Here is a 14,905-nt window from a genome sequence, read left to right on the forward strand (position 1 = left end):
CAAATTAGTTAATTTGTAAGAAATTAAATAATTAAAAATTATCTGGGGAATAAATGTATAATTAAGCCTACTATAAATTATGAAAACCGCGAGATCCTTATTTTAAAATATTAGCAAACCAGAAGAAGGGCGAGCGAAAGGGACGAGACGAGAGTTCCGTCGCCGGCAGCGCTGCAGCTCACGGTACAGGTAAAGACTCATTCATGGCTAATCTGTGGTGCTTTGTTGAAGATGAAGACCTAGAGTTCGTTCTATGAATGCCAAATTAAAATTGCTATCATAATCTAAATTCCAAGTTTGCACCATGCTCAGTATTCTTATTCTTATTTCCAGATTTGGATACAACTGTACTCGACCTAATTAGTTGCCTCATGGATCCTTTTGATGATGTTCTTCCAGTGGCTCCTGCTGCACGTAGTAAGTGCTTCACTCTTTTTGAAGCTCGGCCGGGTGCCAAGTTTATTCCAAAGGCCAAATCAAAACAGCTTTCTCCAAAGGAAATACCAGTTTTTCACCCTGCTAATGCTATGCATTCTGAGGATGCAGTTCATAATGGAACTATAGGTAAATCATCCGGAGAGGTAATGGAAAAATTAATGCTTGTTTTTCTATTTCATTACTCTGCTAAATGTTGATGGATTTTGTACTTTACAGGCTGCAGACATTTTTTCTGCCACTGATACAGGTGAGTTACTATATTCCTTGTGATTTACCAAATTACATCAACTCTCTTCATACATCTTCATTCTAGCTTTCAAGAGCATCACTTGTATTGTGCTGCTGCCTTTAAATCTCGCTGTTATGGTTGATTGGCTCCCAGACAACTGTAATTTGTAAGTATGTGACCATGGGTTTCTTCAGTGGTAATTGGAAAAATTGCGTGTAGGAAAACCAGCCCTTCATTCTTTAAATGAGAAGGGTGCTGAGCAAAATTTTGTTACACCTGCTTCTAGTTCTATTAACTCTTTTGGGAATGTGATATTACCCAAGTTCAAAGGTGTCCCAAGTATCATACCCCCCAAGATTCATTAACCTTCGATGAAGCTGCACTCCTCAATGAGGATGATACTCACACTAGCAATATAAGGTTGGAAACAGAGGTGAAGATTATATGATTTCAAAGATATGATAATTTTCTGTAAGTGCTAAATAATTGATTGGGTTTTTATTGAATAATGGTGATCATGATTATTATTGGTATCTGGAAATTGTGGTCTTGAATCCTGCCTGCCCAGGTGATGATGTCTTTCATTATCAATCCATGAAATCTGGTGAAGGTCCAACTTCTGGAATTCCAGTGCATGAAGAGTTGACAAATGCTGCAGATAGTCCCCACATTGGCTGATTCTTTGCATGCAGATGTTACGAGGGAAATAGAAGTAAATATCAGTTACTACGACTTTTCCTTTCCCTTTTTTTTTTCCTTTTCATTTTTCTGATTTGTGAATCTGATTGTATATAGCTTTTCATGTCATTTACTATGCTTGTCAAGATTCTAATAAGAGAAAAAAGGATGGCTCAACGTCGTGTTCTCTAAGGAAGAACAGAAGATCTTCTATTGCTGGTGAGGGTGAGGAGGATAAAGGTGGTAAAACCTCAAGGCAGCTGAGAAAACAAGCAGCTCGTAAACCTGCAAACAGTTCATTCAATGAGGATGTTGAAGATAATAATGACCTTGACCCTCCTTATAATTCTAATGGAGATGAACTTCAAGAAAATGACGAGACTATGAAGCTGATTATCCATCCAAGAAAAAAAGAGTATCAACAAGTTCACAGAAGAAATTTGTGGCTAAAAGTGGAAAAACATCTTGAAAGCGTAAGAAGGCTAATGATGATTTAGAAAAAACTGAGGAACGTCCCAAAAAGTTCTCTCATTCGACTCGACGAAGAAAAAGATGCGGTAGAACTTACTATACTGTTTGTGTTTAATTTTCATCTTTGGTGATATACTTATGCAAAAGTTTTTCTTTTTCATAGTGGACAAAGCTCTGCTGGAAATTCCTGAGGATGAACTTGATCTTCGACAAATACCTATTAAGGATATTATTTTACTTGAAGAACATAGGGAGTGGCTGGCGGTGTGTATACTCTATTCTAATCCTTGTGTTTCAATGTCTAACAATTGTTAGTCTCATAGTATGACACTATGGCTTAAATTTTCACCAACTGTTCCATTTGTTTTGCTATGTAGAAAAATGAGGTGATGACTTCGAATACGTCTTCCACCAATCAAAGGTACTCAGCTTTAAGAGTTTACATTTACACTGACTGTTGTTACTTGTTACCGTCTCTTTTGATTGCCATGTGGTGGTGACTAGTAAATAAATTTCAGTTTGCATAATATTTATCTGCAGTGGTGGAGATTCTCTTCACAAGGCCACTGCATATTATCTACTGGCTGTTGTTACTGTCTCTTTTGAGTCACATGTGGACTAGTAAATAATTTTCAGTTTGCATAATATTTATCTGAAGTGGTGGAGTTTCTCTTTATGAGGCTGGTGCTTATAATGAAGGGGAGTTCTCAGGTTCAGAAGATGCATATGATGATCAAGCCAATGAAGGGATTATATCAACTTCCCATTTATTCAATCACCAGTGTTTAATGAAAAAGGCACCTGGGGCAATATGGTCAGAACAAGACACTCAACAGTTTTATGAGGTATTTGCATAACTCTCACAAGATGTCTGACATTATTATTTCTCTTAAACACAACTATTCACATGGTAACTTTGTTTTTTCTTGGGGTTGAGAGAAGGGGGATGGCAGAAAGAGCTGTACATTACAGCGAATTACCTAATTCCTTTTTTATTATTTTGATCTAGGCTGTTAGAATGACGGGCACAATTTTTTCTCTGTTTGAACCGCTTTTCCCTGGTAAAACACCCCATCAAATTAAGTTGAAGTTCAACAACGAAGATGGAAAGTATTGTTCACGGGTAGATGATGCTGTATATCACTTTGCTAAAGGTTTTACCCTTTAGTTACTGTTTTGTGCTGTTCTCTGCCAGATTGATGTGCTTATTGTTTAAGCGGTCCAGAAATGATCCTCAAGATTGCTTCTATGACTTTAACTTATAATGGCAAATTTAGAATGGTTAACTTCATTGCTCTTCCTTTACTCTTTGATGTGGCAAAAAAGTTATTCTAAAGCAAATCTATACTCCTTTCTTGTAGATCACTCTCGTGATTTGTGGATTGAGCCAGTGAAACCAGTTTCCACCAAGGCAGAAGAAGACCCCGGTGGAGATGCCTCAGATTTCGTGATGGCAGAGGAGGTTGTGGACCTAACAGCTGGAACTCATGTATGCACTTTTGGCCTTTTCAGTTTATCTTTTGATATCTCCCTTCTTTGGGTGCTCTTATTTTTTATTTATTTTTTTATTTCAGTGGCTTATTTATGAGAGAAATATTCTTAATTCATGCATGATGTTTGCCTTTACCTGTGGGGATGTGGAACATAGCAGGTCCATCTAAAAAAAATAACATTTTTACTTGGTTTTGGCCTTCATTTCCTAAATTAGTTTCTGTGAGGTTTAAAGCTTTTTAGATCAATGCTGATATCTTTGGCTTCAAAGCTCAGATGGCCAAGTTACTTAAGTATGTTGCTCCAAGGGTGAAAGATAACTTGCCTTAATTATTTTCCTTTTTTAAGAAAAGCTAAATTTAGCTTGTGCAATTATCAAGTTTGGTAGTGTTCAGAAATCCTCCAAGGGAGTAATTCAAATGCAAAAAGAAAAACAGGTGTAGAAACATGATAAACTTGACAGACTGGAGCTCAGAAGCAAGCATAATTGAGTACGCAGGAGAACACCCTGGACCAATTGTGGGTTATGGGTTGTGCACATCGATATGGAATTGAAAACCAGTTACCCCAATTCGTGCTTGGCATGAGTTTTCTTTTGTGTCTATGAAGTATAGGGAATGATAAAGGCAATTATAATTGTCACAGCTTCCACTTCTTAATTATTGACTGAGGATATCCTTAATTAGTCCACACACTGGTAGTGGTAGCCTTATGAAGTCAAAGGCTATGTTTGGAAGTTAGGTTTTAGAGGGAAATGGAACGGAGGGCAAATATTTTATTTTTAAATTAAGATAGTTTTATAATACTTATAAAAATAAATAAAAGATTATGTTAATCTATCACTTTATTTTGTTTATTTTAAAAAATTATTAAATTAGAGTATATTAGGGAAGAAGAATTTGTCCTCTCCAGAAAACTTAACCCCTAAAGATACTCTAATGTTCTATTCCGTAATTGGCCATGCAAATTTTCATAAATTGTTTTATCTTGAAGGAGGTTGCAACAACTAAGGAGGATGCCGATGTTAAAGCACAGGAAGATTCTGTGGCAGTTCATAGTCCAGAGCAACCTGATGACAGTGACGATGACTTTCAAAAATGGTCTCAGTATGAAAGTGCACTTTAGTGATAAAGTGGTAATTTATATATTTACACACAGTGATAGTTTATGTTTGAAACTTTTATTTAATAGTTAATATTTTGTATAATATGATATTATATATCAATAACGACCGGATCTGGTGTATCATAACTATTAATTCCTCTGGATTGGGTCAAAAACATTTTTTGAAAAAATCACTCTTTATTGATTTTCCTCCTTTTTTTTTATGAAGAAAATGAATCTTTTTATAAAAGGATCATAAAAAAATAAGTTCAGACTCCTTGCGGAAATAATTTGAAAGATCCATAACCTAAAATAATTATATTTATTGGTAACAACATAATGGAGGCATTGAATCAATATAATGAAATTGTTTATTTTAAAATATATATGATAAGATATATCTTAGTTTAAGTTTTGTATTTTTTTATTCTACGATTTAAGTATACGTAATGTTAAAATTAGGCTAAATTCTCAGTATAAAAGTGTCTTGTAGTGGTAAAGAATGAAATATAAATTACTTTTATCTCGTGTGTGAAATTCTTTTAATTGCCTAATAATTTTTTGAAGTCATTTTACCATCTTCCGATTCCGTAGTCCAGAATATGTATATATATATATATATATATATATATATATATATATATATATATATATTATTTTTTTCAATTTTGCATAGTGTAAATATTTTTCTCAGGAATGCTGACCCGTAATTAGTGCTGTCCAAAGGTGCCACAACTCCAGCCATATTATGTCGCAATTCCTTTCTCTTTCTAGACTAATAATGTCTTGCTTGTTACTGCTACTAGAATTTTGTGGTGCAACTTGTGTTTTCAATAATTTTTTTTTATAAAAAAAGAAATAAAAACAAAACGCTGCATTGTGAGTTTGACTAAAATAAATTGCAAAAGTGTCTACCTCTGGAAGTTTTTCTCATCTGATTACCTCTCTGACCCACTTTCCTCTTACACTTGAACGTTAATGCGATTATTAATTTCCATTCTAGGGATTCTGATAATTTTTTTCTTATTTAAGGATATTTGACTTGTTGACGTCTTATACTCGTTCTCTTCAGAAAATTCTTTAACATAACTGATTCATCCTATCTGTCATAATAAGCTTCTTCTAATGCAGAGTATGATTCTTGGAAAGCATGTGATATTTTATTCAATAGTGGAGAAGCTAACATTGGGTGAGAAGGAATTTTACTCTTCAATTTCCACTTCTCTCCTAAAAATTAAATCAAATAAGGAAGGTTTAAAAAAGATTACTCTACTTTCCTCTCCATTTTTCTTTAACCAAACACTATTTTAGAGTCAGAAACCAAAATACAAGATTGGAATAGAATAACAAGCTTTGCGTAAGAAGGCATACTAAACAGTGGATGCAAAAATGTAAAGCAATTGGTTATTTGAGAAAACATTTATGTAGAAGAAAATTAGTAAATATTTCACACTGATATTATTATGATAATAAAAAAAATACTAGTACAAAGATAATTAATTATGAATTTGATAAAACTACTCCATTCTCACAAATAGTTATCCCCGTCATATATGTTTGTCACTTATGTAAACAGGGACCTTGATAGCCATGACCAATAAGGTCACGTGCATTAAAATATAATAACCATAAATTCACAAAGAATTTAGATATTATTCGGTTAATTATGGCAAACACTACAAGAAGAAATACTGTGAAGAGGGACTGATTGCCATAAAATATCTAGGTAGTAGTAAACCAACCAATAGGCACCTTTCTCAATTTTGAAGGTGATATGCTTCAGCTTTGCATGTGAATGTGAATGTGATCATCAACAACAGAAAAGAAGGTAACGTCCAAGCAAAACGACAGAACCCATACACCACTAGATTGCTCTCGAGCCTCGATATGGCTTGTGAAGATCAGCAAAGGAACGAGCTAAGAATTTTATGTTGGGGGACAATGTATATGTTGAAAACTAAATATAATTTTTTTTAAAAGACCAAATAAAAAACTAGATTTTTTTTTGTTGAAATGAACTAGAAAAATTCTTTTAAAAAATTAAAATGAGTGTTTTGATCTTAAGAATACCTATTAAGATCAATGTCTATTTTTGCAGTAAAATTGGCTGTATCTCACACATTCTACGTGCAGATCATGATAGAGACATAGAGTAGATTTGTAAACCCACTCATGAAAGATGTGAAACATGTTATCAATGTCGAAAAAGTTTAAACGTGTCAACACTCACCTTTTTTCAAAACGCATTTAATGTTATGTTCATTTTTCTATCAATAAGTTTAGGAATTTCTTATAACAATAAAGAAATTTAAATGCGTGTGTTAAAAGAAATGTATCATAGTTAGTTGATAAGAAACGTACACTTTTATAACTTGAAAAAAAGGAGCGTGTAGCATTCAATCTAGTTTAATTTTAATGATTATAGCAGATTTGGACCAAGAAACTTGTCTACTAAAAAATAAATATGTATATATGTTACTTTGGCAGCGTGGTTTGAATAAAGGTCTCCGTGAATTGAAACACTTTTATGCTAATAATTAGCCGATTAAATGAGCAACTCTAGTAGGTAGAGTAACATGAGGCTAAATAAGGTAATTCCCTCTTCTTTTTTTCTTGACCATTAATGCAATTTCTACATATCAGGTTATTGGAAAAAAAAAGCTTACAAAAAAAAGGTTATTGGAAAAAAAAAAGAAATTTAACAAAATTACATTAAAAAACACAAGTTAATTGTTATCTCCTCAATTTTTCGGGGGTAATTAATAACTATATAGTTATATCTCAAGTACTCCCGTGGCTAACTTATCCTTAGTAAAAAAGGGCAACAACAAAAATTGTAGGGAAGAGAGTAGGACAGAAAAAGACCTATCAAGCTATATTAGTCCTTCGATGAAAGGTGACAAAGTTGTGCTGCCTTTGGCTACACATGCTTAACCTTTTTTTTTATTTTTAATTTCATTATCCTTCTCATCCCCTAGTTTAGTGTGGTCCTTCCTTCTAAGTATCCATATGGGTCCTTTTTCTTTTGAATCTTCTCTTCTTTTTTCTCAATAAGTGGTACTTGCAGGTGATTCGGTTCCCCTGATCTTCTTCCCCCATTCTCATCAAATTTCATTTACACAGGGAAAGGGTGATGATTAGATGAATTTGATGGATCAATGCACTATCACGGTGACTTGCTCTTAAAACCAAGGCTATTTTGACTGTGTTAACGATCAGCACTTTTTTAATTGCTGCCCATACAAATTACATGCTGTGTGCAATTTAGGTACAAACATTACTACAAGCCAATTAAATGAGAAAACCCAAAAAAATTTACGTACAAATTTGCACAAATTACCCATTTACATGATAACAAAGTAAGTTTCACTCTCTTCATTTCTTCTTTGACCTTTTCAAAATCATTTTCAAACTTATTCTCATCCTTCAGGCATGAAGATTAGATGGGTGTTAATCTCACTGTCATCGGGAGTAAGAGGAACTCATCCTATCTTCCCCACTTTTTTGGTATACTTCTTGATTGCACAAATATTTTAAACAATTTTTATATTACTCTTTTCGTCTTATTATATTGGTCGTTGTTTTACACAAATTAAAAAAAAAACAATAAAAAAAATCAATGTTACATTAAAAAAACTAAACTAATAATTATTTTATACATGATAATTATATTATGATAATTATATTAAGATGGAGGAAGTATCATTTAGTCACAAATTAACATGTACAATAAATTTATTGATTTATATAACAATCATCTTAAGCGGAACAAATCTACTTGTTGGAGGAAGGGGTCAATTGTCCTACTAATTTTTTTTTCTTAGTATTACATATATTTGTAGTAATAATTACTTTTATAATTTAAAATTTAGTTAAAAAAAATTGTAATATGAATATTACCCTCACTAATTTATATATATATATATATATATATATATATATATATATATATATATATATATATATATATGTGTGTGTGTGTGTGTGTGAGAGAGAGTTTTGCCTCCATAACTAAAAGGTTATGGATCCTTACTGACTTAGTGTTGTATATATGTATCAAGATTTTTTATTAATTAAATGTATAAATCCTATTACACTTTTAATGCATAGAAATTAAATTATTTAGTGCATCTAATACATAAAAATAGGTACTAGAAACCTTAAGAAAGTTTAAAAAAAAAACAGCAGAAAAACCAAATCAAATTGCTAGTGCAAATAAACTTGTAACCTTAACTTTGTAATTTAATTGTATTGGTTGGATATTTAATTTACATTCTCAAACCTGTCATTGCTCCACTGTTATTAGTACAAAAAACTTGGACTCAGTTAAATTTTATGTATCTTCTTCGCCATATATCGATCTGCTCACATAGCTAGGTTAAAACATAGACATTATGGAGTTGATTTTCTCCATAGCAAAACCAGAAGCAACACAGGAAATTTAGGTTTATATGATATAACAATCATGTCTCATCATGGAATTAAACTTACCAACAATTGATGCTACGACAGCCCCATGAATATAGAGAACTTTCAATTAAAGCTTGTTAACGGATGCTGCTGTTTGCTAGCTGTTTAACAATCCAACCTTTTCTATTATATGTTCCAATCATAACCAAAAAATAAATAAAAAAAATAACAACAACAACCTCTGCTAGTTTTTTTTTTTAATACAACCGCTATTAGTTAATAGGTAAAATTGCATTTTTGGTCCTCCATTTTGTCTTCAATTTCAGATTTTGTCTCTCGGTAAAATTATTCATGAATTTTGTTATTATTCATGAATTTTGTTATCGTATTTAATTAAATCACGCAATGTTGGTCCCCAACCCATAATTGGATGTTGACTGTTACAAAGGAATGTTAACCGTGTGTTACGTTCTTATTGGATAATGACTCTCACATATCATATTCTGATGCCAACTCCATGAAAGATAAATAGAATGGAAGACTAAATTTGTAATTTTACCTAATTAATAAAACCAGTCAAAAGCTGGGAACAAACTTTTCTTACCAACCCAGATATTAATCATGATTTTCTTAAATATATGTTTATTCAATTCATAATACAAAAAAAGTATATAAAATTCACAAAACATAAAGGGTTACATTGTATATTTTTCAAGTGAGCATTTTTTTTTTCAAATTACGAATTAAAATTTGGAAGAAACATTTATTCAATTATTAAATATATTTTTACTAATAGAATTTAATTCAATTGATTAAGTAAGGTATGTGAGTATTATAATCTCTAATTTCTAAGAAAAAAATACAGTCATATTGATGAGCAATTTTTGACAAAAGAAAATTATTAGCATCTAGCATCTTTTTAAAGAGTCGATAGTTCATGATAATTATTGTGCCAACTATGAATTCCGTGGTAACATACACGAAACAATCTACGTTAAAACTTTATTTTCTTAAACTGCAAGCAATTAATGAATTCATTGAAAGAAGTTTCACAAAAAGAGATTGTCTTTTTCGCTTTAGCATTTAAAACTGTGTCCACTCCTAATTTTCTCTAGCAAGTGCAAATATATTTACTCTCAAGTTTTTAATGAGCCGCGCGCTCCACTTTTAAATAGTGGGAAAAATTATTTACCTATTTACATTAAAAATAAACTTAAACTACCACTGAACACCAAAGGCATAGATAATTAACACAAAATTATTTTAATTTAATTAAATATCTTGAGTTTGAATCTTGAACATGGGATCATGTGTTAAATATTAGGAGGAAAAATTTATTGACCTAAAGTGTTCTTAGAAGGTTCAAACAAGATTAATGATACTTTTTTCTAAAAAAAAAGAACTTGGACTTCACATAGATGGCTACAAATTTTGAGGAGAAAAATAGACTCAACGAGTTTTGAAGGTACACAGGTATGGCCCAACTCTGGGGCTTACTGTATTATGTAGCAATGTGATTAAGTGCACACTCCTGAAAGCTAGCCACTGTGCTCTCTCTTGTCCTTTTAGTTTCAGTGGTGCTGTCAAAAAAATCAGCAAAAAAAAAAAAAAAACACAAGACAACGAGGTAATAACGAATAAAAAACCCTTATTTGTCTTGCATGCTTTTACATGCACCTCTTCCTTTTGCATGGACAATGGTCCCCTACGCAAACTCAACTCAACGCTCCTTCAAGGCTTCAACTAATCCCTCCAAACTCTAATCCCTTTATTGCCTTCAACCACCTATAACACTTTTAATAGTTGTGACTAATTAACACTTCATACTACATAATTTCCACCATAGACATTACTAGTCTAATAATGGTATTCAATAAGACAATCACATAGGGTGTGCAATTTGCATAGCATAGCTGCATAAAAAAGGAAACACTGCTTTTTAACTTTTTTTTGCTTCCGTCTTATAGGCCACACAGTTGCTTTGCTTCTGCTCTCTGATCATATATTAATGCCATTGTTATTATGACTTTGAGCTTCGAGAACTGTGCTAAGATATTGTGTTGTTCTCTCTTAAATATTTTATATATACTTCCTTAGTTTTTCCATAAACACAACAAGGAAGGAAGAGGTCAGGTTTCTTGCTCAGCTTTTGTGTTTCCTCTATTCCCATTATCCTTCTATGTTTGAGCATAAATTCAGGATCTTGTTCTTTCTTTCTTGATACTACAACCCGTGTTCTTCCAAAAACAACTGTAGTTTTCTGCCTTAGCCCATGTTGGGGTATTTGTCTAGATACCCACTAATTCATTGCTGAGGGATATTCAACTTTCACCTTTATCTTGAATCTTTTATTATAATTAACTTGAGGATTTTCTTCCTCTTTTCTTTGTTTTTTTCTTTCTTTCATTCTTTTCTAAAATGAGAAATGCACATGTGATACATCAACCATAAGATGCACTTGAATTCAAGGCTTCAAGCTAAGAACCTCCTACTTGTGGTTGCTTTTTTTTTTTTTTTTTAAATTATCTTCATCCATCTTGAATTTCTCTTGTGCCTGATAATCCTGTTTTGACTCAATAACATCATGAAGAGCACCAAGGCAATTAGTCATGCCATATTTGTTATCTTTATACTCTCTGTGAGTGCAAGATGTTGTGGACAAGAAGACCTTGATAATGATATATTAGCTCCTATGGAGAAAGCAGAGCAGGAAGCTCTATACTCCACCATTCAAGGCTTTGTTGGTGATTCCTGGAATGGCTCAGATCTCTATCCAGATCCTTGTGGTTGGACTCCAATTCAGGTACCTTTTACTGCAACTTGTCTAAGCAACTACTTTATACTGTGCTAGAGACAAGGTCTGGACAGTTCAAGTTTGTTTAAGGCCATCGTTTCTTGATGAGATATAGCTACAAGGTTATAGTTCCTGTTTGGTTAATGACTTGCACATACTTTTTTCACAATCAACAGTGACACTCTGAACACAAAACTTTGTTTTTACTCTTGAAGATTTTGGCTAATTGTTAATAGGTCCATATAAATAAGACTTTGCACTCAATTTCATAAATGAACTCTGAGGAGAACCTAAGCTTTTTAAATTCTGCTGGATGCCAGAAAAGTAAAAGTATAATCCCTTGGCTTAGTTCTACAGTTGAGCATCCCATGTGTACAATTGTTTTTCAGCAGCTGTCCTCCTCCCTCTTTTTATTTTTTTTCTAACAAGAAATTTTATTGCCCCTTCAACCATGTAATCAGAACTCTTTGCAATTTAATACAAAAATTATAAATTAACTAGAACATGTTGATAAATTATTTGCTACATTGTGATTTCTTTGTTGTTTTCTTCTGCAGGGGGTCTCTTGTGATCTGTTTGATGGATTTTGGTATGTTACTGCCTTGAACATTGGACCGGTCCATGACAATTCTCTGAGTTGTGCTCAAGAATTGGAATTTAGACGAGAGTTATTTGAGCTCAAGCACCTAAAAGCTCTATCCTTCTTCAATTGCTTTCAATCACAAGACATGTTTCCAGCTACCATCCCCACTGGAAACTGGCAGAAACTGGCTGGCAGCTTAGAATCACTGGAGTTTAGATCAAACCCGGGTCTCATTGGAAACATCCCCTCAAGTTTTAGTGCCCTCAAGAACCTTCAATCACTAGTAATACTAGAAAATAGTGTAACAGGTGAAATACCATCAAGCATTGGCAATCTCATCAAGTTGAAGAAGCTTGTTCTTGCTGGAAACTATCTTACTGGGAGTATTCCAGATGTTTTTGATGGGCTAAATGAGTTATTGATCTTTGACTTAAGTAGCAATTCATTGTCTGGCTCTTTGCCTTTGACACTTGGGAGCTTAACTTCAGCATTGAAGCTTGATGTGAGCTACAACCACCTTGAAGGGAATCTTCTAAATGCATTTGCTAATCTTAAGTATCTGACCCTTATGGACCTTAGGAATAATAGGTTCACTGGTGGGTTGACCTTATCTTTGCAAGAGATGTCCTCCTTAGAGGAATTAGTTTTGTCCAACAATCCATTGGGTGGAGACATCAGATTCCTAAAGTGGGAAAACCTCAACAATTTGGCCATTTTGGAACTATCCAACATGGGATTGACAGGGGAAATTCCTGAGTCTTTATCAGAATTAAAGTTGTTAAGATTTTTGGGACTTAGTGACAACAATCTCACAGGGAACCTGTCACCAAAGCTGGAAACTCTGCCTTGTCTCAATGCACTTTACCTTAGTGGAAACAATCTCACAGGAGAGATTAACTTCTCTAAGGACTTTTTTGGAAAAATGGGGAGGCGTTTTGGTGCTTGGAACAACCCAAACCTTTGCTACCAAATTGGACTAATGTCATCAAGCCATGTTCCATTTGGGGTAAAGCCATGCCAGAAAGAGGTCAATTTGTTAGAATCTGATTCAAAAACTGAGCTGATCAATGGGGATATGAATGAGACTTTCCATTTCATAGCCTCTAAGGGATTTTCTAGCTGTGCTACTGATGGCTTCTGGTGGACTTTTCTGGAAAAAATATTGATGATGGGCTTATTTCTAAGTCTTATATAACCCTTTATTAGTCTAGAAAGAGTTCAACTTAGGCTTTGTTTAACCTTTTAGGCGTTACAAAAACTCGTATGTTTTTTGTATTTTGTTCTAACATAATATGATAGTCTTGCAATGGCCTACAAGTTAGTTACTTCAACATGGATACCTCAGCTTACATAATCACCTTACTTTTTATTTGCACTTTCTAGTTTTCCTTTTGTCCTTGCATCAGGACAGGCTGCAAAGTTTTTCTTTTTATAAATATTTTGAGGTTACAAGATTTTCCATTCTTAATTTTTGGGAGTCAAATACTGGCGTCTCAATGGTTATACAACTTTTCACACAGAGAATTCTGTACAATTGTACCGGTGGAAAATTTTATACATAATAGGGACTGGACTGTAAGTTGAATAAGTATGTACTACACAGTAGAATGGAATCACTTTGACCATAGAGTGTTTTTGTTGCCTAGTCCTTGATTTTATTCCTCATTTGAATCAATTTGTGCACGCTAAACAACAATTTGGTTGCATAACAAATTAATAATGATCCAAAAAATATTTGCCTTTCAAAAAAAATAATGATCCAAAAAAGGGGTAGCTTTCAGCTGAGGATTGGCCCCTGCTACCACATATGGGCAGGTTTAGCTTTCAACTTCACCAAGACAAGAAGAATCATTTGAAATGTTACTTAACTTTCCCCCTGCTGGGTTTCAAATCCTTTTCTAGATAGTAGTTCTATTTTACACTTTAAAAATTATCATTTTGCAATTAAAAGAAGGATGAGAAAAGGGAAATATTAAATAGATTTCACTTATATTCGTATGCTTCAACAATGTATGTAGTAGAGATGAAAGAAATAAGAAAAGAAACAAGAACTACAGAAATAGATCCTAAAAGAATGATAGAAAGAAAATAAATAAAATGAAGATGTATTATTTGGATTGATAAAAATAGGAAAGAAACAAGTAAAAGGATTTATCTCTGTTGGTTTCGATGAGTAGAGAACATAATGAAAATAAAAAAAATATGAATTATATGAAAAATATTCTTATACTAATTAAAAATATATACTTTTTACTTCATTGTTTTTTTAACATAATATTATTTTTTGTCATAAAAATATTTAATATACTTTTATATTATAAATTTGAATCTATGTCCTTGAATGATATTTTTTTTAAGAGTTATTCTCTCTTTCATTAAATCACATCACTTATCCTATCTAATATTTTTTTTTAAAAAAATTATCCTATCTAATGTATTCAACATTTAATTTACTTTTTAATTATTTATTCATTTTAAATGTATTTTTAATTTGAAGTTCAAATTTATCTACTTCTATATTATAAATTTGAATTCCCGTGAAGTGTTTTTAGGAGATACATTGATAATGTTTATATATATATATATATATATATATATATATATATATATATATATATATATATATATATATTAAAATTGTAAAGAAATAAAATCATGAGTTGTAAAATATTAAAAAATATATTGTTAATAAATGTAATTCTAACAT

General features: G+C 32.5%; 2 protein-coding genes across 8 annotated transcripts; both read left to right on the forward strand.

Annotated features, from left to right (window-relative positions):
• Positions 1 to 88: 88 nt before the first annotated feature.
• Positions 89 to 4,552, forward strand: LOC100800405 (uncharacterized). Of its 7 annotated transcripts, none has more exons than XM_006589328.4 (12): positions 89 to 189; positions 334 to 581; positions 655 to 685; positions 887 to 1,138; positions 1,236 to 1,379; positions 1,493 to 1,902; positions 1,980 to 2,080; positions 2,194 to 2,237; positions 2,475 to 2,661; positions 2,826 to 2,970; positions 3,178 to 3,305; positions 4,301 to 4,552. In XM_006589328.4, exons 8-12 carry the CDS (start codon positions 2,206 to 2,208, stop codon positions 4,430 to 4,432), a joined length of 624 nt encoding a protein of 207 aa, XP_006589391.1. In that variant the 5' UTR covers positions 89 to 189; positions 334 to 581; positions 655 to 685; positions 887 to 1,138; positions 1,236 to 1,379; positions 1,493 to 1,902; positions 1,980 to 2,080; positions 2,194 to 2,205; the 3' UTR covers positions 4,433 to 4,552. The 7 variants fall into 7 exon arrangements, 6 of the variants coding, with proteins under 6 accessions (XP_006589391.1, XP_006589390.1, XP_006589387.1 ...); XM_006589327.4 differs by having other exon boundaries at positions 334 to 564; XM_006589324.4 differs by having other exon boundaries at positions 655 to 1,138.
• A 5,691-nt stretch (positions 4,553 to 10,243) lies between these two features.
• Positions 10,244 to 13,652, forward strand: LOC100800942 (piriformospora indica-insensitive protein 2). The gene is made up of 2 exons (XM_003536273.5): positions 10,244 to 11,624; positions 12,173 to 13,652. The coding sequence occupies exons 1-2, from the start codon at positions 11,406 to 11,408 to the stop codon at positions 13,391 to 13,393; spliced, it is 1,440 nt and encodes a 479-aa protein (XP_003536321.2). The 5' UTR covers positions 10,244 to 11,405; the 3' UTR covers positions 13,394 to 13,652.
• Positions 13,653 to 14,905: the final 1,253 nt, after the last annotated feature.

Source organism: Glycine max, chromosome 10 (assembly GCF_000004515.6).
Source record: "Glycine max cultivar Williams 82 chromosome 10, Glycine_max_v4.0, whole genome shotgun sequence".
In the NCBI taxonomy this organism is placed as follows: Eukaryota; Viridiplantae; Streptophyta; class Magnoliopsida; order Fabales; family Fabaceae; genus Glycine; species Glycine max.

Bases quoted from the DNA above. Each gene is read 5' to 3' on its own strand.
- LOC100800405 (XM_006589324.4), top strand. From the start codon at position 2,206: ATGACTTCGAATACGTCTTCCACCAATCAAAG. The intron at 2,238-2,474 runs GTACTCAGCTTT...ATTTATCTGAAG, and splicing joins ACGTCTTCCACCAATCAAAG to TGGTGGAGTTTCTCTTTATG. The intron at 2,971-3,177 runs GTTTTACCCTTT...CCTTTCTTGTAG, and splicing joins TGTATATCACTTTGCTAAAG to ATCACTCTCGTGATTTGTGG.
- LOC100800942 (XM_003536273.5), top strand. From the start codon at position 11,406: ATGAAGAGCACCAAGGCAATTAGTCATGCCATATTTGTTATCTTTATA. The intron at 11,625-12,172 runs GTACCTTTTACT...TTTCTTCTGCAG, and splicing joins GTGGTTGGACTCCAATTCAG to GGGGTCTCTTGTGATCTGTT.